This window comes from Rhinoraja longicauda, chromosome 19 (assembly GCF_053455715.1).
Source record: "Rhinoraja longicauda isolate Sanriku21f chromosome 19, sRhiLon1.1, whole genome shotgun sequence".
Taxonomy (NCBI): Eukaryota; Metazoa; Chordata; class Chondrichthyes; order Rajiformes; family Arhynchobatidae; genus Rhinoraja; species Rhinoraja longicauda.
Genome location: NC_135971.1, coordinates 31,185,659 through 31,209,753, shown reverse-complemented (window position 1 = coordinate 31,209,753; position 24,095 = coordinate 31,185,659). Strand labels below are relative to the sequence as shown.

Below are 24,095 nucleotides of genomic sequence, written 5' to 3'. Positions count from 1 at the left end.
CTGTGAGACACGCTCTCCCATTTGTCGATCCAAATGCATGTATCTTATTCCTCAGAATCCTTTCCAGTAAATTGCCTACAACAGATGTAATGTCAACTGGTATTTAGTTCCTAGGCTTTTACTTGAAACCCTTGTTAAAAAGAGGCACAACATTAGCCACCCTCCAGTCACCCGGCACCTCACCCGTGTCTAACGATGATTCGTATTGTCACCAAGAGGCTCCTGCAGTTTTTTTTCTCCATATTCCCACAATGTCAGCTACGTCTGATCAGGCCCGAGAGATTTATCTACCTCCATGTGCCTCACTATATCCAGCACCTCCTCAACGGCAAAACAGACTGTCCTAAAGACATCTCCATTAACTGTCCCGACTTCCCCAGTTTACATGTCCTTCTTGACAGTAAAAATAGAGGAGAAACACTCATTGAAGAGCCAAAAGGACACAAAGTGCTGGAGTAACTCAGCAGGTCTGGCAGCATCTCTGCAAAACATGGATAGGTGTCTGAAAAAGGGTCTCGACCCGAAATGTCACCGATCCATGTTCTCCAGGGATGCTGCCTGATTTGCTGAGTTACTCCAGCACTTGCTGGCCTTTTGTGTATTAATAAGCATCTGCTGTTCTTTGTTTCTACTTATTGAAGATCTTGCTCACTTCCTGCAGCTCCTCACATACTGTAGATGACCACTTTGATTTCTGACGGTCCCTATTCTCTCTCTAGTTCTCTATTTCTCTCCCTCACTCTTTTCCTTAATGTACATAAAATACATTTGAATGGATAAGACTTTCTTTTTTATCTTCCATCACAGTGTGGAGGTGCCTGGAGGAGAGTCACTGTGACAGATGTTTGTGTTCAATTATGTAGTTGTGTGTTTTTGTTGCTTTTTATAACCAAATTTCGTTCATAATAATTCAATTCAATTCTCCTTTATTATATTTGCCAGAGCACTCTCTTGCCCCCATTTTCCCCTCCTGTTTTCCTTTCTAAGTATGATTAGTCCTCTGAACTCCTCTAGGGATACACTTGATCCGAGCTCCTTATACCTGTCCCGTGTTTCCTGCTTTTTTCCTGAACAGAGTTTCAATTTCCCTCGTCATCCAGGCTTTCTTACTCCCACTTGCCTTTCCCTTCACTTGAACAGGAAAATGCATACATTCAACATTTACCATCACACTCTTAATAACATCCCACTTTCCGGCCGTCCCTTTGCCTGCAAACAGCCTATCATCATATCATACCATATATATACAGCCGGAAACAGGCCTTTTCGGCCCTCCAAGTCCGTGCCGCCCAGTGATCCCCGTACATTAACACTATCCTACACCCACTAGGGACAATTTTTTTTACATTTACCCAGCCAATTAACCTACATACCTGTACGTCTTTGGAGTGTGGGAGGAAACCGAAGATCTCGGAGAAAACCCACGCAGGTCACGGGGAGAACGTACAAACTCCTTACAGTGCAGCACCCGTAGTCAGGATCGAACCTGAGACTCCGGCGCTGCATTCGCTGTAAAGCAGCAACTCTACCGCTGCGCTACCGTGCCGCCCGTACCGAGCCTACTCCAATCAACTTTTACAAGTCTGCGTCTGCCAGTTCTCTGACCAGTCTGACTCTCCCCCTGATGAAATTTTATCTCTGTCTGCTTTGTTGTCTTCTTCCCCTCACTAACAATGATCTATGCTACATTTTCCTTGGCCTCCACCCGCTTTGATGTCTCGTCTTCACGCCTTGCCCATCCTTATCTCGGTGCCTCCTTCTCCCCAGACTCTCAGTCTGAAGAAGGGTCTCAACCTGAAAGGTCACCCATTTCTTCTATCCAGAGATGCTGCCTGGCCCACTGAGTTCCAGGAAAAATGTTTTGGAAGTTGGGGGAGTCCAGAATCAGTGGTCACAACTTAAGAATAAGGGGTAGGCAATTTAGAACTGAGATGAGGAAAAACTTTTTCATCCAGAGTTGTGAATCTGTGGAATTCTCTGCCACAGAAGACAGTGGAGGCCAATTCATTGGATGTTTTCAAGAGGGAGTTAGATTTAGCTCTTCGGGTTAAAGGAATCAAGGGATATGGGGGGAAAAAAAGGAACGGGGTATAATTTTAGATGAACAGCCATGATCATATTGAATGGTGGTGCTGGCTCAAAGGGCCGATTGTCCCACTCCTGCACGTATTTTCTTTGCTATTCCAACAGTTTGTACCTATCTTCTAATATCATCAAAGTTGGTCTTGCCCCAGTTCAGAACTTTAACTTGAAGACCAGCCCTGCTCTTATCCATAACTATAAAGCTAATTTAATTGTGGTCGATGTCCCAAAAGCTCACCCTCCGACACTTCAGTCATTTGCTCCTCCACATTTCCTGAGGGGAGGTCAAGCTTTGCCCTCTGCATTGTAGGATCCTCTACATATTGGCTCAGGAGACTTTCCTGAACACATTTGACAAATTCCATCCGGTCTAAGCCATTGATGCTATGGCGTTCCTAGTCTATATTGGGAAGGTTAAAATCCCCTACTATGACAGCCTTATTATTCTCGCAACTGCCTGCAATCTCCTGGCATATTAGCTCTTCATCATGTTGGCTATTTGGCAGCCTGTAGTACACTCTCAACAAGGTGATCATTCCCTTTTTATTTCTCAGCTCCACCCATAGAGACTCACTGGACGAATCATTATTAACGTCACCCCAAATAATCGCCATGAAGTTCTCCTTAATCAGTAAAGCAACTGCCCCTTCTCTTTTACCCACACCTCTATCTCGCCTTCAGCATCTGTACCCTGAAACGTTAATGTTAATGTGTTGGAAGGACTTGAGACACAAAAGTAACTCAGCGGGTCAGACAGCATCTCTTGAGAAAAGGAATAGGTGACGTTTCGGGTCGAGGCCCTTCTTCAGACCTGCTGAGATGCTTGTTTACACCAACGATAGACACAAAATGCTGGAATAACTCAGGGGGTCAGGTAGCATCCCTGGAGAAAAGGAATCGTAATTGAATAAAGTAATTCAGGTCTGAAGAAGGGTCTGAACCAGAAACGTCAGCTATTCCATTGCTCCACAGATGCTGCCTGACCTGCTGAGTTACTCCAGCATTTTGTGTTTGTCCCTGAAACATTAAGCTGCCAGTCCTGTCCCTCCCTTAACCAGACTTCCATAAAGGCTACAACATTCCAGTCACATGTACCTACCTATCCAGGCCTTGTTCTCATCCGCCTCACCCATCAGGCCTTTTACATTGAAACAGATGCTAATTAATCCTCACTCCCAGCTTTGCTCCTGCATACAGACCTTGCTTTCATCAACCTCTAGCCTGACCTGTATCACTCCTGCTGTGGATCACATCCCCCTGCCAATCTAGTTAACAACCAACCTGATCAGCACTAGTAAACATACTTGCCAGGATATTGGTTCCCCTGCAGTTTAGCAGCAACCCATTTGACTCTGCATTAAAGTTTGACAAGCAAGTCAACGCTGTGGTAAAAGCTAGCGTCTTCCATCTTCGTACCATAGCTAAAATCAAACCATTCCTCCAATTTGACGACATTGAGAAAATCATCCACGCATTCATTTCCTCCCGCCTAGACTACTGCAACTCCCTATACACTGGGATCAGCCAATCATCCCTGTCCCGCCTGCAATTGGTCCAAAACGCCGCAGCGAGACTCCTGACGGGTACCCGTAAAAGGGACCACATCACCCCGATTCTGGCCTCTCTCCACTGGCTCCCAATACGGTACAACTTCAAGCTCCTCCTATTCACATACAAAGCCCTAAACGGGCTTGCCCCCCCCCCCCCCCCACATCAAGAATCTTCTAACCCACCACTCTATCTCCAGGTCCCTCAGGTCGGCCGACATGGGGCTACTGAATATCCCGCGGTCTAGGCTTAAGCTCAGGGGTGACCGCGCTTTTGCGGTTGCAGCTCCTAGACTGCGGAACAGCATCCCTCTCCCCATCAGAACTGCCCCCTCCATCCACTCCTTTAAGTCCAGGCTCAAAACCTATTTCTACTCCCTAGCGTTTGAGGCCCTCTGAGGGGGCGCTGTGAATTGTTTATGTATGTGCTGTTATGTTTGTGTGCCATTGTATGTTCGTTCTTAGTACCTGAACTGATGTACAGCACTTTGGTCAACGTGGGTTGTTTTTAAATGTGCTATACAAATAAACTTGACTTGACGATCTCTCTTCATCAGGTCACCTCTGCCCCAGAACAGATCCCAATGGTCCAAATATCTGAATCCCTGCCCCCTGCACTAACTCCTCATCTGCTCATTCATGTCCTATGTTCCCATTCTTGCCCTCACTGGCACGTGGCACTGGGAACAGACCAGAGATTACTACCCTGGGGGTCCCGCACTTTAGCCTTTCGCCTAACTCCCTGTGTTCACTCCGCAGGGTCTCATCCCTCTTCCTACCTAGGAGGGAGATAAACGGGCGGCAATGGGAAAAGCTGGTGGAAGGAAGAGGTGAGGTTGTGATGTGATACAAGAAAACTTCAAAAGGGATATTGACTGTGTGAGCAAGAACGTTGACAAATATATAGTACAGGTACCGGCCCTTCAGCCCACAAATTCTGTGCCGAACAGTATGGCAAGTTGAACTACTCCCCTCTGCCTGAACCTAATCCATATCCCTCCATTCCATGCATGTGCTTATCTAAATGCCACTTCACCACTATCATATCAGTCTCCACCATTACCCCTGTCAGATATCCACCACCTCTCTGTATCAACAACAACACTGACCGCACATATTTCCTTTAATATTTCTGCCTCTGACCCTGAAGCTCTGCCCTCTCGTCTGGGACATTTCCACCCTTTGGAAAAGGTTTTGAATGTCTGCCCTATTTATGCCTCATAATTTTATATACTTCCATCAGCTCTCCCCCCTCAACCTCCAACATCTAGAAGGTATCACAAAAAGCTGGAGTAACTCAGCGGGTCAGGCAACTTCTCAGGAGAGAAGGAATGAATGGGTGACGTTTCGGGTCGAGACCCTTCTTCAGACATCTAGAAAATGCCATCCACGTTTGTAACATGGCTGATGGGATACAATGTGGCGGAGAATAATATTGGCAAATAACTTGATAAAGTGCTGATTAAAAATTGACATTCAAAGTTATGGTTAAAGTTTTCCTGGGTCACAGAAAGCTAATCGACAATAACATCTAGTGATTTGTCTGAGGAATGGTTAGATTAAATTATACTGTATTGTCACATGCACCTAGGCACAGTGAATTGCTTTGTTTTGCTTACAACCCGGTAACATCACACAGCGAACCTCACCAAGGCAGTACACCACGTTTCTGGCACCAACAAAGTCACAAAAGGTCACTAAACCGTCCTATCTTCTGCTTGCCGCTGCACCTGGCCCCAACCAGAACATCGATGGCCCATTTCCCTCCACAGATGCTGCCTGACCTGCTCAGTTTTTCCACCACACCGACAGACCCGCCCTCACAAGCATTGTTCCCCCTGTGTTCTACCTGCCTGTCTCCACTGCTAATGTATCCTCTGTCATGCAATGGCAGACCTGTTCCCCAGTGTTACAGTAATACGAATGTACCTTCCAGTTCAGTACTGCTGAGTTTGGGGCTGTGTGTGGAACCTGGTTCTGGACTTGGCTGAGAAGATCAGTGGGGTCGTAAGGGCACAAGTGATATGAGTAGAATTAGGCCACTTGGCCCATCAAGTCAACTCTGCCATTCAATCATGGCAAATCTATCTGTCCCTCCTAAACCCATTCTCCTGCCTTCTCTCCATGACCCCTGACACCTGTACTAATCAAGAATCTATTTAGCTCCGCCTTAAATATCCATTGAATTGACTTCCACAACTGGCTGTGGCAAAGAATTCTACAGATTTACCACACTTTGACTAAAGAAATTCCTCTTCATCTCCTTCCTAAACAAATGTCCTTTAATACTGAGGCTGTGACCTTTAGTCCTAGACTCTCCCACTTGTGGAAACATCCTCTGCACATCCACTCCATCCAAGCCTTACTATCTACCCTGTTTGTGCCCCTCATAATTTTATAAACTTTGTTTAAAAGAAAATGTCAATCGCCTTCCCATTCTCTCCTGATAACCCCCCCCCCCCCCCCCCGCCACCCCCACCTCACCGTCCAGAAAACATTACTGTGATTTTTTTTCTGCTCTGAGAAATAATGGAGGGGTAACGACAATGTTGATAAATAAGAATAGTTGAGACCAGCGGAGCCAGTCATGATCCCATGGAATGGTGGGCTGGACTTGAGGGGCTGAGTGGCCTGATCCTGCTCCTGCTGTTGTCCCCTGCTGATGTCTCTGCTGTTGTCTCCTGCTCCTGCTGTTGTCTCCTGCTCCTGCTGTTGTCTCCTGCTGTTGTCTCCTGCTGTTGTCTCCTGCTGTTGTCTCCTGCTGTTGTCTCCTGCTATTGTCTCCTGCTCCTGCTATTGTCTCCTGCTGTTGTCTCCTGCTATTGTCTCCTGCTCCTGCTATTGTCTCCTGCTGTTGTCTCCTGCTCCCGCTCCCGCTGTTGTCTCCTGCTGTTGTCTCCTGCTGTTGTCTCCTGCTGTTGTCTCCTGCTCCCGCTCCCGCTGTTGTCTCCTGCTGTTGTCTCCTGCTGTTGTCTCCTGCTGTTGTCTCCTGCTCCCGCTCCCGCTGTTGTCTCCTGCTGTTGTCTCCTGCTGTTGTCTCCTGCTGTTGTCTCCTGCTGTTGTCTCCCGCTGTTGTCTCCCGCTGTTGTCTCCCGCTGTTGTCTCCCGCTGTTGTCTCCCGCTGTTGTCTCCTGCTGTTGTCACCTGCTCCTGCTGTTGTCTCCTGCTGTTGTCTCCTGTTCCTGCTGTTGTCTCCTGCTGTTGTCTCCTGTTCCTGCTGTTGTCTCCTGCTGTTCTCTCCTGCTGTTGTCTCCTGCTGTTGTCTCCTGCTGTTGTCTCCTGCTGTTGTCTCCTGCTGTTGTCTCCTGCTGTTGTCTCCTGCTGTTGTCTCCTGCTGTTGTCTCCTGCTGTTGTCTCCTGCTGTTGTCTCCTGCTGTTGTCTCCTGCTGTTGTCTCCTGCTGTTGTCTCCTGCTGTTGTCTCCTGCTCCTGCTGTTGTCTCCTGTTCCTGCTGTTGTCTCCTGCTGTTGTCTCCTGCCCTTCGATATCTGGAGCAAAGATGGCTGAGAGTCACATCCAGAAGAAAGGATGAGAAGCACTCACTCCACACGCACTACGATTGCAGTTTTCAGTCTGAAGAAGGGTCCAGACCTGAAGACCGCCTGTCCGTTCCCTCCACTGATGCTGCCTGACCCGCTGAGTTACTTCAGCACTTCATGCTCTGCTGAGCTTTGTCTGGTGAGGTTGAATCACTAAATCATTGAAAGATACAGCATTGATACAGACTCTTCGCCTCTCTAGGTCCACCCCAGCTATTGATCACCCGTTCTCACCAGATCCATGTTATCCCACTTCCTCAGCCACTCACCCACATACTAGGAGCAACTTACAGAGGTCGATTAAACAGGTACAAGCCCTCATGTTTTAGGGATGTGGGAGGAAACTGCTGCACCCAGAAGAAACCAACATGGTCACAGGGAGGACGTGCAAACTCCACACAGACAGTGCATTAATCATGTATTGTCTTTCTGCCGACTGGTTAGCACACAACAAAAGCTGTTCACTGTCCCTCGGTACACGTGACAATAAACAACTGAAACAGACAACAGCAGAGGTCAGGATCTAACCCAGGTCTCTGGTGCTGTGAGGCAGCAATGTGTTTTAAACTGTCTGATGTGGCTGAAGATTATGACATTAAAGACTTTAATCCACTTCCATGGAAATGCTCTGGCCTGGCGTGTATTTTGGGGCATTTTCTGTGTTTGTGTTGCCTTTTGCTGACTTACTGATTCTGCTCAGTAATCTGTCAGTGCCTGCACTAATACTGTTTACCTTTTCACCAGGACAGGTTGGAAAAATCCAAAGATGTTCTCCAGATCCAAAAGGAGCAAGCAAGTCACAGTCAGAGCCAACAAGAAGCAAAGATTTATAAAATCAAGGTACGATTTCTTACACCAGGTTTAGATTTGAAGTGACCTATGCACGTTGAACTTACAGGTAGTTCAGTTCAGAGATAGAGTGGGGAAACAGGCCCTTCGGCCCACCGAGTCCGTGCCGACCAGCGATCCCCGCACACTGACACAATCCTGCATACACTAGGGGCCATTTACAATTTTACTGGCCAATTAATCTACAGATTTGTACGTCTCTGGAATGTGGCAGGAAACCGGAGCTCCCAGAGAGAAGACACGCAGGTCGTGGGGAGAATGCACAAACTCTGTACAGACAGCACCCACAGTCAGGATTGAACCCGGGTCCCTGTTGCTGTGAGGCAGCAGCTCTACCAGCTGCTCCACCATGCTGGTCCTGTTGAAGTGTACATCATTTTCACAGGGCTTGATGGTAAGGATATCGCTTTGCCTGCCCTACCCCCCCCCCACCCTCCCGCCATTTCTCCCCCCCCCCCTCCCTAGACGCACCAATTTATTTCCCACCACTTTCATTCCTTCCTCTGGTTTCACGATTTGCAACTCTTCAATCCTCTTGTCTCATTCCATCAGTTGTTTTCGTCTCTGGAGAGAGTGGATATGGAGAGGATGTTTCCACCCATGGGAGAGTCTAGAATCAGAGGCCATAGCCTCGGAATAAAAGGCCATACCTTTGGAAAGACGAGGAGGAATTTGTTTAGTCAGAGGGAGGTGAATCTACGGAATTCGTTGTCACAGAAGGCCGTGGAGGCCAAGCCAATGGATATTTTTAAGCTGGAGATTGACAGATTCTTGATTAGTACGGATGCCAGGGGTTATGGGGGGGAGGAGGCAAGAGAATGGGGAAAGATAGATCAGCCACGGTTGAATGGCAGAATACACGTGATGGGCTGAATGGCCTAATTCTGCTCCTACAAATTATGAACTTTGTCCAACCATCTGCCTATCAGAAACCCCCCTCGCCTGTGTTCACCTATTACCTGCCATGCTTTGTCCTGCCCCTCCTCTCTTTGGTGCCTTGGTAACAGCAATGTTTATTCCCAGTGAAATGTATCGATCCATCTCTACACCATTGAGGGCATTGTACTTTGTCCAAGGGATTGATGCGCTACAATGGTAAGAACTATATTCTGCACTCGGTATCTTCTCCTTTGCTCTATCTATTGTACGTGAGTTTGAACTGATTGTATCTATGTATGCTATATTGGATCTGTTTGGATAGCATACAAAACAAAGCTTTCCACTGTATCTTGGTACAGGTGACAATAATAGACCCAAAGCTAACCCAGTCTGATGGGCTGGAGTCACGTGTGGACCGGACAGGACACAGAAGGCAGATTCCTTCCCAGTCCAGTAAGCTGGGTGTCAATGATAATTCAGGGAAATATAGGAGCAGGAATAGACCATTCAGTACAGTAAGCCGTTGATTTAACGGACCTCTATAACAAATTTTGGTTACATCAAGCTGACTTTGAAGCAGACCGAGTTTGTTGTTTCAAGGAGTGAGGAATAGGTGGATGTAGCGAATGCTGTTTTTGATCCATTTTAGTTTAGTTTCGAGATACAGCATTGAAACACTGAGTCAACGATCCCCATACACGTTCCACCCGACACACCAGGGACAATTGACAGTGTGTAGGATAGAACAGTCACAGTGGTTCTGTCAGAGATCACCCATACACACGTTCCACCCGACACACCAGGGACAATTGACAGTGTGTAGGGTAGAACAGTTACAGTGGTTCTGTCAGAGATCACCCATACACACGTTCCACCCGACACACCAGGGACAATTGACAGTGTGTAGGATAGAACAGTCGCAGTGGTTCTGTCAGAGATCACCCATACACACGTTCCACCCGACACACCAGGGACAATTGACAGTGTGTAGGATAGAACAGTCACAGTGGTTCTCTCTCCTCCCACAGTGTGAACACAAAGACATAGTGACAGCATGGGGCTCTCCCAGGTGCTGCGACCCCCCACACCACAACCTTCACCCCACCCTCCCCCCACTCAGCCACAAGGATGTGTGGGCCTGCAGCCCAACTGTGTGGGAGTCACCAGCAGATCCCTGACCCACAGCACCAGTGACCCGGGCCTGACTCTGAGCACTCTGGCACACCAGCTCTGCCCCACACACTGGGGACAGTTCGGTGTGTGGTATAGAACCAGTGGGCCGGGGCACCTGGAGGAAACCCACACGGCCTCAAGCAGCGCCCCGGGCCTGGATCAGACCGGGCCTGGAGCAGCGGCACCACCAGTGATCCACTGAACCCCCATAACCCGCAGAAGCCACCAAACCCCAAACCTGCACGTCTCCGCCAAGCGGGAGGAAACCCGAGCACCCGGAGCAAACCCACACTGTCACAGGAAGCACCCAGGATTGAACTCTGATCTCTGGCGCTGTAAGGTAGCAACCACTGCGATGCCACTGGGCCATCCTTCAGCATTGTGTGTCCTTCACTGTTTATTGTGGAGTGAATGTTTATCGGCTGTACTATAGACTATAGACAATAGACATTAGACAATAGACAATAGGTGCAGGAGGAGGCCATTCGGCCCTTCGAGCCAGCACCACCATTCAATGTGATCATGACTGATCGTTCTCAATCAGTACCCCGTTCCTGCCTTCTCCCCATACCCCCTGACTCCACTATCCTTTAGAGCTGTATCTAGCTCTCTCTTGAATGCATTCAGAGAATTGGCCTCCACTGCCTTCTGAGGCAGAGAATTCCACAGATTTACAACTCTCTGACTGAAAAAGGTTTTCCTCATCTCCGTTCTAAATGGCCTACCCCTTATTTTCAAACTGTGGCCCCTGGTTCTGGACTCCCCCAACATTGGGAACATGTTTCCTGCCTTAACGTGTCCAACCGCTTAATAATTTTATAAGTTTCGATAAGATGCCCTCTCATCCTTCTAAATTCCAGTGTATACAAGCCTAGTCGCTCCAGTCTTTCAAAATTGGACAATCCCGCCATTCGGAGAATTAACCTAGTAAACCTACGCTGCACGCCCTCAATAGCAAGAATATGAAGTATTGTTCATATTAAACCCCTCATTCGGTAAGAGTGGACAATTAGTAATAACGGACACCATCTCCCCCTGTGGTCCGTTTCAGCGAGGGTTTACTGTATAACTGAGATATCTAATATATCTGGTATTGTATATCTGATCTGTGTGGATGGCCTGCAACACAAAGCCTTTCACTGTACATGGTGTCAATAATAAACCTAAACCACTGAGCTTGCTGTTTCTCCACAGGAGAAGGGCCGACTGCTGAAGGAGCAGGTCGGGGTCGATCTCTCCAATGTCTACCGATTCCTGGACGTGAGGAAGCGGGAGCTGGAGGTGAAGATCGATGAAGAGGTGGGCAGGACGGTTCAGCCCTTGCAAGAGGACCTAGCGAAGATCTGCCAGGAAGCCAGCACGATCGAGCGAACCATCCGGGATGTGCAGCTGCAACTGAGCTACGGGGAGCCCCAGGAGATGCTTCAGGTAAGAAGCAGCAGGCAGCCAACGCGTGTAGAACATGCAATGGACCTTCACCATTCTTCTCAATTATTTCACATTTCTGGTACATAATTTCTGCCAGTCGATAAAAGAGCTTGCATCAAAATGGTGCTTTTTTGGCCTTGAGACACTCTTGGTGCACCTCTGCACAAAAGAGGTATTCAGGCCCGCATAGATCACCCATGATGATATTGAATGTGTGGGGTAAGTTTGAGGGCCGAGTGGCCAACTCCGACTTATTTTCTTGTGCTCGTGGCAAGAGGATTTGAAAATAGGAGCAGGGAGGTCTTGCTTCAACTGTTTCCAAGGACATTTCCAGTAATGGGAGAGTCTAGGATCAGAGGGCACAGCCTCAGGATAAAAGGATGTACCTTCAAAATGGAGTTGGAGGAATTGTTTCAGCCAGAGGATGGTGAATCTGTGGAAATTGTCAAACATCCGTAGAGGCCAAGGCATTGGTTATTTTTAAGGCAGAAAATTATAGGTTATTGATTAAGTAGAGCATTATTGATTACAATGAGATAGCAGTAGAATGGGGTTGAGAGGGAAAAATAGATCACCTATGATTGATTGGCAGACCAGACTCAATGGGCTGAATGGCCTAATTCTGCTCCTGTGTCTTATGGTCTTATGTACAGTCCTGGTAAGATTGCACATTGAGTATTGTGGACATTCTTTTATCTCCTTGTCTAAGGAAGGATGTTCTTGCCATGGAGGGAGTTCAGTGAAGCTTTCCTGATCCCTGAGATGGCAGGACTGATGAATGAAGGCTTAATTTCATGATAGTTTAGAAGGAGGACCTCACAGAAACCTGCAGAATTCACAGGTGTACCATACACATGCACAGAGTGTATATTTCAGAGTCTCTTGCCCAGAGTAGGTGAATCGAGGACCAGATGACATAGGTTTAAGGTGAAGGGGAAAAGATTTAATAGGAATCTGAGGGGTAACCTTTTCACACAAAGGGTGGTGGGTGTATGGACCGAGCTGCCAGAGGAGCTAGTTGAGGCTGGGACTATCCCAACAGTTAGACAGGTGCATGGATAGGACAGGTTTGGAGGGCTATGGATCAAACACAGGCAGGTAGGCGTAGTGTAGCTGGGACATGTTGGCCGGTTTGGGCAAGTTGGGCCGAACGGCCTATTTCCACACTGTATCACTCTATGACTCCCATTCTATCAGGCCTGGAAAGGTTAGATACAGGAAGGATATTTCTGAAATCCAGAAGCCAGTATAAAGATAAGGTGTGTTGTGTGTGAAGACTGAGATGAGGCAGGTTTTTTCTCCCAAGACCGTAGTGAGTCTGTCGAGTTATCTACCATAGGATGCAGTTGCAACAAAATCATTACATTTGTTCATCGAGGATTTCTGTATTTTCTCTGAGTTAGTAGAATCAGTGGATGTGGGGCAAATATTGAAACAGGGAAAGTCAGTGATTCCCCCCTTGATCAGATCGAATGGTGGGAAAAGTTTTGAAAGGTCAAATGTCCTATTCCTGCTCCTATATTTCTATAAATTATTAATCTACCTTGCTGGACTGGGCAGGAATCTACCGTCCACGTCCAGTCTAGCCTACACATGACTTCAGCCCATCACATTGGACCAGAGACCCAGGTTCGATCGTGACTACAGGTGCTGTCTGTACAAGGTTTGTATGTTCTCCCTGTGAACGCGTAGGTTTTCCCCGGTTTCTTGTCACATTCCAAAGATGTGCAGGTTTGTAGGTTAATTGACTTCTGAAATTGTCACTAGTGTGTTGTATAGAACACATGGTTGACTGTTGGTCGGCAATGCCCTTGTGGGCCGGAGGGCCTGATTCCATGCTATATCTCTAAACTAAACATTGGTTTAGGATCATGTGTTCCGGGATACAGTGGAAAGCTTTGTTTTGCATGCTATCCACGCAGATCAGATATATACAATCAAGTCAAACTCAAGTACAATAGGGAGAGCAAAAGGGAAGATACAGGGCACAGGATTTAATCATCAGTTCCATAGACAAAGTCCACTGTTCACTGAGCAGTCGAGGTGAATCGGACTGTCCCTAGCTTCTGGAGGTTCCTTTTAAATAAGGAAATAACCCCAGGAATTGTGGAGTTAAAAGACTAAAGGGATAGGTGGTCAATGCCAGTGTAAAAATTCATGCTGCTATATCGGCTAATAGCTAATTAAATATTGTGATGTTTAATTTGCAAGACTGAGTTCCGGAGTGCAACACCCATTAATCTATTTTATTTTAATGAAGGAGCTGCAATTCTTATTTATAGATGGGATATTTGTCTTCCCTTAGCCAAATTCCCTGATCATTCTGAGGTCCACTTTGACAGCTTCTCTGCACCTGAGCCATGACTCGCTATTCATTTCCCCCTCTTTCCTCACCTTCCCATCACTCAAAACAATCTTGCTCCGTTTTGTTTCGATCATCCCTCGGAAGAAGAATCCCACCACAAGTTTTTTTTGTTTTGTGTCGTAAAGCGCTCAGTTTATTTTAGTTTAGTTTAGAGATGCAGTGTGGAAATGGGCCTTTCCACCCACTGAGTTTACGTCAACCAACAATCACCCATAAACGAGTTATTTCCCACCCACTAGGGACAATTTACAGAAGCCAATTAACCTGCCAACCTGCACATCTTTGAGATGTGGATGGAAACCGGAGCACTCGGAGAGAAAACACATGGTCACAGGGAGAATATATAAACACATGGTCACAGGGAGAACATATAAACACATGGTCACAGGGAGAACATATAAACTGCACCCATAGCAATGGGACATCCATTGCACCCAACATATAGACAGCACCCATAGTCAGGATCAAACCCAGTCTCTGGCCCTGTAAGGCAGAAAATCTACCACTGCACCATCGTGCAGCCCTTAATTGAATGCTCCATCCTTAATTTTATTTGAATGAACTGATCGGATCATGAGAATTTAAATCTCTTTAATTTTTTTTACTTTTTAGGACATCAAGCAGTTGTTGGACAGGTACGTGGCTGCATCGGTTTTCTGTATGTGGCTGATTAGTTCACCGTTGGGAGCTGTGCAGGGAGTTCACAGCCCTGAGAGAGCCAGGAGTTTTTTGCTTCACTCTTCCCTGAGTGAGTTGGTCCCATCGCAGGTCCCAGTCCCAGTTATTGTTCGGCAGGCACTTGTAGGGAAGCAGACTTATAGACAATAGACAATAGGTGCAGAATGAGGCCATTCGGCCCTTTGAGCCAGCACCGCCATTCAATGTGATCATGGCTGATCATTCTCAGTGCGCAGGGCTCCCGTTTCTGCTCGCTTCCCATGAACCATGGCTCTGCAGCACATGTAAAGTCATCTAAAGAGCATTTGTAAATATAAAGGTCCGGAGAATTGTTTTTAAAAAGCAGCTAGAAAGATAAAGGTCCAGGGAATAAAAAACGCTGGACGAAGAGTCTCAACCCAAAACATCACCTATCCGTGTTTTCCAGAGATACTGCCCGACCTGCTGAGTCACTCCAGCACGCTGTGTCCTTTTCTGTACACCAGCATCTGCAGTTCCTTGTTTCTACATAAAGTCAGCCACTCTTGTACTCCAAGGAATAGTGTCCCAGCCTGCTCAACCTATACCTATAGCTGAGGCCCCCCTGAGTCCTGTCAACATCCTGGTTAAACTTCTCTGCACACTTTCCGGCTTGCCAAAACTGAACACAATACTCTTAATGTGGCCTCACCAACACCTTGCACAACTGCAACATGACCTCCCAACTTCTCTACTCAATACTCTGAGTGTGACTCCACTTGATGGCTCTTTTAAACATTGTTGTGTCTATCCATGTGTAAGATGGACAGGTACAGTTTTGGCCAATATTTATTCCTTTGCCATCACCATTATCACACGTGGTGGGACCCCACTCTAAATAATTTGGCTGCTTGACTTCCTCGGGGAACTGGGAAATGACTGCAGTCTGACAATATAAATAAAATTGTTGGCTGCAGGGTGCATTTCAAAGCCTTTCTTGTTTTACTTTCAATGGGCACAGTAAGCAGCCCAGGGCTGCCTGAAGTTACATCGAGAGAGAGGGAAGTCATAGAGAGAGATGGCCCACTGCTGGTTCCAGGGCTCAGATTGCAGGAGGGTGTGGGGAAATGTGGGTATCTGAGCCTTTGCAAAGCTTCCTTCACGTTGCACAAGCTTCCAATCCTACGTTCCAGATGCAAACAGGAATTCATCGCACCAACGGACTTTCCCACCGACCTCCACACTGACTCCATCATCACACCTTTCCGTTACGTTAAAATCTGGGATGAGCTGAAAGCACTTGTGCCAGGTATGTGATCCTGCTTTTTGGACAGTTGGGATGGAGGGAAAGGGGGTGGTGAGAGGTTGGGGGGGGTGGGGGCGGTGAGAGGTGGGGGGGGGGGTGCAAGGAGACTGAGGGTTCGGGATGTTCTGCCCATACATCCATTACATGGGGGCTATATTGCGCGATGACTCAGTGATTCCACACGTGCCTCTTAGAAGGTTGTAAATCCCACTGCAGAAACTTGACCAGTGTAGCAACTTTGTACTGGTGATGAAGGGAGTTTGAGTTTAGTTTATTGTCAAGTGTACCGAGGCACAATGAAAAGCTGTTTTAGCGTGCTAACCAGTCAACAGAAAGACAATATGTGATTACAATCAAGCCATCCACAGTGGACAGACACATTATAAAGCGAATAATGTGAATAATGTTTAGTGCAAGTTAAATCCAGTAAAGTCCAATGTGGATGGGGAACCAATCATGCTTTGTCCTGGATTACAAAATATAAAACAGAAAAGGTTGGAAATAATCATCAGACCAAGCAGCATTTAGACAGAGAAACAGAGCGTTAATATCTCAGGTCATAGATCATTGATCACAGAACTTAAAACAGTACAGCACAGCAACAGGCCCTTTGGCCTAACTTGCCCACACTGACCAACATGCCCCATCCACTCTAGTCCCACCTGCCCTCGCTTGGCCCATAGCCCTGTAAGCCTATCCTAGCCATGTACCTGTCCAAATGACTTTTAAACATTCTGGTAGTACCTGCCTCAATTACCTTCTCCGGCAGCTTGTTCCATATACCCACCACACTTTGTGTAAAATAAAAGAGTTACCCCTCAGGTTCCTATTATCTTTCCCCCTCCCCCACCTTAAACCTATGTAGTCTGGTTCTCGATTCCCCTACTCTTGGCAAAGATTGCATTTACCCGACCTATTCCCCTCATGATCTTGTGCACCTCCATAAGATCAACCCTCATGCTCCTGCGATCCAAGGAATAAAGTCCTAGCCTGCTTGACATCTCCCTTTAGCTAAGGCCCCCGACCCTTGGCAACATCCTTGTAAATCATCTGTGCACCCTTTCCAGCTTGACAACATCTTTCCTGCAACATGGTGACTAAAACTGAACACAGTACTCTGAATGTGGCCTCGCCAATGTCTTATACAACTGCAACATGTCCTCCCATCTTCTATACTCAACACTCTGACTGATGAAGGTCAACGTTCCAAAAGCCGTTTTGATCACCCCATCTTTGTGAGATGCTACTTTCAAAGAACTATGTACCTGTACTCCTAAATCCCTCTGTTCTACAGCACTCCCCAGAGCCATGCCTACCGTGTGGGTCCTGCCCATGATAGACTTGTCAAAATGCAATACCTCACATTTCTCTACATTAAATTCCAGAAATCATTCCTCAGCCCACCTGGCCAAACGATCAAGATCCTGCTGCAATTTGTGACAACTATCTTCACCATCTCCAATACCCTCCACTTTTGTGTCATCCACGCACTTGCTAATCATGTGTAGGAAGGAAATGCAAATGCTGGTTTAAACCGAAGATAGACACAAAAAGCTGGAGTAACTCAGCAGGACAGGCAACATCTCTGGAGAGAAGGAATGGGTGACGTTTTGGGTTGAGACCCTACTTCATCCTTCTCGATCATCAGGCATCCTTCTCTCCAGAGATGCTGCCTGTCCCGCTGAGTTACTCCAGCTTTTTGTGTCTATCTTCACTTGCTAATCGTGCCTTGCACATTCTCATCAAGATTATTGATGGAGATGACAAAACAGCAATGGGCCCAGCACCAAACCCTGAGGCACACCACTAGTCACGGGCCTCCGGTCCGTAAAGCAACCTTCCACCATCACCCTCTGCTTCCTTCCATGAAGCCAACTGTGTGAGCCCCACAGTGGGGAACAATCTCCACTGACCGACTGTTTCATGCCTTTCAGCCCGGGAGTCCCTGAAGCTGAACGCCAGGACAGCTCACCCCCGGCTGCTCCTGTCCGAGGACCTGCGCAGTGTGGTGGACGGCGAGAAGCGGCGGGAGTGCTCGCTCTCGCCCCAGCGCTTCAACTACTGGCTGTGCGTGCTGGCCGACAGCGGCTTCAAGTCGGGGCGGCACTACTGGGACGTGGAGCTGGGGGGCAACCAGGCCTGGGTGCTGGGGGTGGCCAGCGAGTTGGCCGACCGGCTGATCACCGGGCCGCTGGTGCCGCAGGACGGCTACTGGGTGCTGGAGATGGTCAACGGCAGCCTGGTCAACCTGGGAGGCCCTGGGCCCCAGAGCCTCCCCCTCCGACACAAGCCGCAAACCATCCGCGTCTACCTGGACTACGAGGAGGGGCACCTGGCGTTCTACGATGCCGACAGCCTGTGCCACCTCTACACCCTGCACCACAAGTTCACCCAGACACTCCTCCCTCTCTTCAACCCCCACAACAAGAAGGAAGGCAGCAGCGGTCCACTCAGGCTGGCCCCCTGACACTGACACTCACCCTGGGAGGGTGTCCACAGGGCTGGTCTCAAGGAGCAGCGGCCCACTCAGGCTGGCCCCCTGACACTGACCCTCACCCTGGGAGGGTGGTCCACAGGGCTGGTCTCAAGGAGCAGCGGCCCACTCAGGCTGGCCCCCTGACACTGACCCTGACACACCCTGGGAGGGTGTCCACAGGGCTGGTCTCAAGGAGCAGAGGCCCACTCAGGCTGGCCCCCTGACACTGACACTCACCCTGGGAGGGTGTCCGCAGGGCTGGTCCAACCTGGGATGGATAATCCCAAGGCTTTTCCTGTTCATTCTTGCCCCTTGGTTTGAAGCATTAAAGGTAATAAGGGGGCAGAGTGGTGCAGGTGGTAGATCCACTGCCTCACGGTGTGGATAAAGCATGTCGGGCGCTGTGTGGTGCTTGCAGATAGATGCCCCTCCAACTTCACCTGTGCAGACTATTTTACGGTGATAACTGCTTTAAAAAGCATTCACCGGGGTGGGGGGTTTAACAAGCGTGTGGATCCAAGGTCCAGTTTGATATTGCTGTGAGCACAAATATTCGCACTTTGCTGTTTTGTGGGGGATGAGTTGTTCAGGCGGGGAGAATGGTTTTTATGAAGTTAAATAAAGTTTGAATGCCAAATGACATGATGTGTCTTTCTGCATCCATCCACATCCCCCTGATGGCTACAATGCTGAAACCTCCAGCCTTGCACTGCTCAGCCTTTCAACGAAGCTGGAACAAAACAACACAGCAACAGGTCTTGAAAGTTTGAAGAAGGGTCTCGACCCAAAACGTCACCCATTCCTTCTATCCAGAGATGCTGCCTGTCCTGCTGAGTTGCTCCAGCATTTTGTGTCTATCTTCAGTGTGAACCAACCGCAGGCCCTTCGGTTCACCGTGTCTGTGCCGATGAGGATCTAATCTGTACATCTTCCTGCACCTCGTCTATATCCCCTCAAATCTCTAACTGTTTATGTGCCTTTTGAAATGTGTGCTAAGTGTTGCTGTTGTATTTGCTTCCATCGCTTCCCCTGACAGTGTGCTCCAGGCACCTACTGCTCTCTTGTGTAAAAATATATATTCTGAGAACTGCATTCTGCTAAACAAGACTCAGGAACAGCTCCTTCCCATCTGGTATTCGGCTTCTCAATGGTCTTGCCGTAAGCTAGAGTACAGTGTGATTCTGCTCTACCCCATTGCAGACATTGCACATTGTCTCTGAAACTGTTGTGCTACAGTGTTGAAAGCTGTCGTCTGCAGTCTGTATCTTTTCCCTCACTCCACCTATTGTAGCTGAGTTTGGATTGGTTGTGTTTATGTATAGTATTATCCGATTTTGAATGGGTAGCTGCAAAACAAACCTTTTCACTGCAGTACATGTGACAGTAATAAAACAAAACCGAAATCTAAAACTTACCACAGAAAACTCCTTTAAACTTCTCTCCTCTCACCTTAAAGCTATGGTGTCTACCACAAGAACATACAATAGAACAGCACAGGAAAAGGACCTTTAACCCACAATATCTGTGCTGAACATAATACCAAATGAGCTAATCTCCACTGCCTACACATGATCCATATCCCTCCATCCCCTGCATATCCATGTGCCAATCTAAAACTCTCTTAAGTACTGCTATATTCACTGGAATTTAAAAGGATGAGAGTGGATCTTATAAAAACATACAAAATGTTTAAGGGATTGGACAGGCTAGATGCAGGAAAAATGTTCCCGATGTTGGGGGAGTCTAGAACCAGCGGTCACAGTTTAAGAATAAGGGTGGGCCATTTAGGACTGAAATAAGGAAAAGCATTTTCACCCAGAAAGTTGTGAATCTGTGAAATTCTCTGCCACAGAAGGCAGTGGAGGCCAATTCACAGGATGTATTCAAGAGAGAGTTAGACATAGCTCTACAGGCTAACGGAATATGGGATATAGGGAGAAAGCAGGAATGGGCTACTGATTCTGGATATTCTGATTCTCCCTCAATAGCAAGAATGGCCTTCCTCAAATTAGGAGACCAGGTGCGGTCTCACCAGGGCCCTGTATAACTGTAGTACGACCTCCGTGCTCCTATACTCAATTCCTTTCGCTATGAAGGCCAACATGCCATTAGCTTTCTTCACTGCCTTTTGTACCTGCATGTTTACTTTCAGTGACTGATATACAAGGACCCTAGGTCTTGTTGCAACTCCCCTTTTTCCAATCTGACACCATTCAGATAATAATCTGCCTTCTTGTTCTTGCCAGCAAAGTGGATAACCTCACATATATCCACATTATACTGCATCTGCCATGCATCTGTCCACTTACCCAAACTATCCAAGTCACCCTGCAGCCTCATAGCATCCTCGCAGCTCACACTGCCACCCAGCTTCGTGTCTCCATAAATTCCTTCTTCCAAATCAGGGGCCTCCAAACTTTTCAGCATGAGGGCCACATTATATATTTGGCACATTTTTGCGGGCCGTACGAAAAAATAAAGAAGTGAGTTTAAAATAAATTTCATGAGTTTAGTTTAGACTAGGTTAGGCTGCAGGAACTCAGTGGGTCAGGCAGCATCATGACATCAGGTCATCCAGCATCTTGTGTCTATCTTTAGCATAAACAAGCACCTGCAGTTCCTCTTTATTATATCATTCTGTTAAACCTCCTCTGCACCCTTTCTAAAGCCTCCACATGCCTTCTGTAATGGGACAACCAGAACTGCTTGCAATACTCCACGCCGATCATCAATCACCGCTTATCCCAGGTTCATATCCGACACACTTGGGATATTTATGGAAGCCAATTAACCTGCAAACCTGCCCGCCTTTAGAATGTGGGAGGAAACTGGAGCACCCGGAGAAAGCTCACGCGGTCACAGGGAGAACGTACAAACTCCCTACAGACTGCACCTGTAGCCACGATCAAACCCGGATCTCTGGTGCTAGACTCAATGGGCCGAAAGGCCTGTTTCCGCACTGTATCTCTGAAGTCTACCGCTGCGCCACTTTGGAATTCACGGAGGCCAATTATTCTGCACAACTGCACACCTTTGGATGTGAGAGGAAACCTATGTGACAACATTCCACCCAGATAGCTCCCAAGGTCAGGATCAAACCCAGGTCTCTAATACCGTGAGGCAGCAGCTTGAAGGCATTTCAATAAAGGGGTAAAAAGTTATGGGTATAGGCAGGAATGTGGAATTAAGCTTACAAGCACATCAGCCGTGATCAGCCATGATCAAGTTGAATTGAGTCGAGTTTATTGTCATATGCACAAGTATAGTAAGGTATAGCTTGCATCACTTACACTCAGACAACATACAAAATCATAAATCATAAATAATCTACACACATTCTACACGACAGTTAAAAGAAAGCAAAAAAAAACAAGGCATTATTGCAAAACACAATTAGAAAAACAACTCTGTCTGAAGAAGGGTCTCGACCCGAAACGTCACCCATTCCTTCTCTCCCGAGATGCTGCCTGACCTGCTGAGTTACTCCAGCATTTTGTGAATAAATAGAAAAACAACTCCATGGGAGTACAATTATGGTCTGTTGTGTTCCATTGTGGAGGTCTGATTGTCAGTTCAAGAGCCTGATGGTTGTAGGAAAGTAGCTGTTCCTGAATCTACTGGTGTGGGACTTCAGGCATCTGTACCTCCTGCCTGATGGGAAAGTAGCTGTTCCTGAATCTACTGGTGTGGGACTTCAGGCATCTGTACCTCCTGCCTGATGGTAGCATCTTTGTTAGATGTGTTGCATGGAGGGCAGGGCTGTGCCCATGATGGACTGGCCTGACTCCACCACTCTCTGCTGTGCCTTGCATTCCTGTGGATTGTAATTGCCGGACCAGGCCACGATGTCATCTACTGTATCCTGATTCACTGTACCTCGGTGAAACTGAACGGAACCGCACAGAGGAGAAATTCTACAGTGCATATATATACGTTTTGATACAAGGAACTAAAGATACTGGACCCTGGAGAAAAACACACAGTGCTGGAGTAGCCTAGTGGGTCAGGCAGCATCTGTAGACCGAGTGGATAGATGGATGATGCTTCGGGTTGGGAATGATGAAGAGTCCCGATCCAAAACATCACCCCTCTCTTTCCTCCATAGGTGCTGCCTGACCTGCTGAGTTACTCCGCATTTTGAGTTTTGTATAGGTTTGACAGAGTATTTGGTGACATGCTGAATCTCTTTAAATCTCAAGGAAATGTCTCTGCTTTCATCTGTGTGCTGGGGTTTTGTAAATTTCTGTGGGTTGAGCAACCTATCTGTCCCGAATCTCTCGAGGCCCAAGGGGAGTCTGGCCTTAATGTGCACTGGGTATTGATGGAACAATGCAAACACAGAATCACATACACACACACACAATGATACAACTCCTTCATTGAACACTTGCACTCGGTCCATCAAAGCCTTCTGGATCTCCCAGTTACAAACCATTTTAACTCCCCTTCCCATTCCAAACCTGACCTCGACCCGAAACATCACCTATTCCTTTTCTCCAGAGATGCCACCTGACCCGATGAGTTACTCCAGCATTTTGTGTCTGTCTTCAATCCAAAACTGACCTTTCCATCTGGGGCCTCCTCCATTGCCAGAGCGGGGCAATTTACAAACTGGAGGAGTAGCTCCTCATATTCCATTTTGATAGATTAAAACCCAACAATATGAACATTAAATTCTCCAGTTTTAAGTACCCTCCCGCCCCCCCCCCCCCGCCCCCTCAATTTCCAGTGACCCCACTCCCAGTGTGCATTCATTACTTCCACCATCCTGACCCACTTTCCCCCTCTCCCCTTCCATCTATACCCCTCTCTCTGGCTTTACATTTCACTCATTTTCCCTGACACCCTCTTGTCCACTTTTCATCTCCTGCCTTTGTCCACCCATCTGCCAATCTATCCCCCCCCCACCCACCTGTATCCACCTATCACTTGCCAGGCCTTGTCCTGCCCCCACCTCTCTCTTATTTCAGCCCCCCCCCCCACAGTAATAAGTCGGAAGTAATATCCCGACCCAAAGCATCTGCCTGAGTTCCTCCAGCACTTTGTATTTTACTCCAGCTTGTGCCTCCAGCGATTTACTGAATCTGTACCAATCATTTACACGAATCTCATTTGATTCTCCCCAACTTGTCTGGACTCCAGCAAACACTCGCACTACATTTTAAGTGGATTATTTTTTTCCCCCTTCAGGGATTTTTTTCCCCAAATAGAGGAGATTCGGTATATGGACAAATACTTTTGAACGTCTACACGTGTACAGTAGCGAGCATATTGACCAGTTGCATCACGGCCTGGTTCGGCAACTCGAACGCCCGGGAATGAAGGAGATTACAAAAAGTGGCAGACACTGACTGCCCAGTCCCCCTCCCTGCCATGGAAGGTGATTCTGTCTCAAAAAGGCAGCCAGCATCATCGAGCACCCACACCACCCTGGCTACGCTCTTATTTCCCTCCTGCCTTCGGAAGAAGTTAATTATGGGTGTCTGGAAACGGCAAACGTTCAGGTTCAGGAGAAGCTGCTTCCCAACAAACACGAGGCAATTGAACGACACGCCCAATGTAAACAGAAATCTGATCTACCCGCTGCCGTGGCTGCACTCAGGACTTCGGGCTTTGTTGTTTTTGTTTTGCACTATATTCAGACTATTTTTAATTGAAACGTTTTGTTCTGTACAATGGGGTCTAGCGAGTCCTGTTTATATAATCTGTTGTGCTGCTGCTGCCAAGTAAGAATCTCGTTGTTCCGCTTCGGGACAAAACAATAAAACAGAATCTTGAAATCTGTTGACAAAATGTTTAGGAAGTAACTGCAGATA

At 47.5% G+C, this 24,095-nt stretch overlaps 1 protein-coding gene across 1 annotated transcript in view; it reads left to right on the top strand.

Annotated features, from left to right (window-relative positions):
* The window catches only part of LOC144602942 (E3 ubiquitin-protein ligase TRIM39-like), a 28,437-nt gene extending 10,167 nt beyond the window's left edge, over positions 1-18,270 (top strand). The window contains exons 3-7 of the mRNA XM_078416064.1: positions 7,912-8,007; positions 11,263-11,496; positions 14,474-14,496; positions 15,691-15,806; positions 17,738-18,270. Of these exons, the coding sequence (XP_078272190.1) occupies positions 7,912-8,007; positions 11,263-11,496; positions 14,474-14,496; positions 15,691-15,806; positions 17,738-18,270 (1,002 nt within the window). The remainder of the gene's footprint in view (positions 1-7,911; positions 8,008-11,262; positions 11,497-14,473; positions 14,497-15,690; positions 15,807-17,737) is intronic.
* The last annotated feature ends 5,825 nt before the right edge of the window (positions 18,271-24,095 follow it).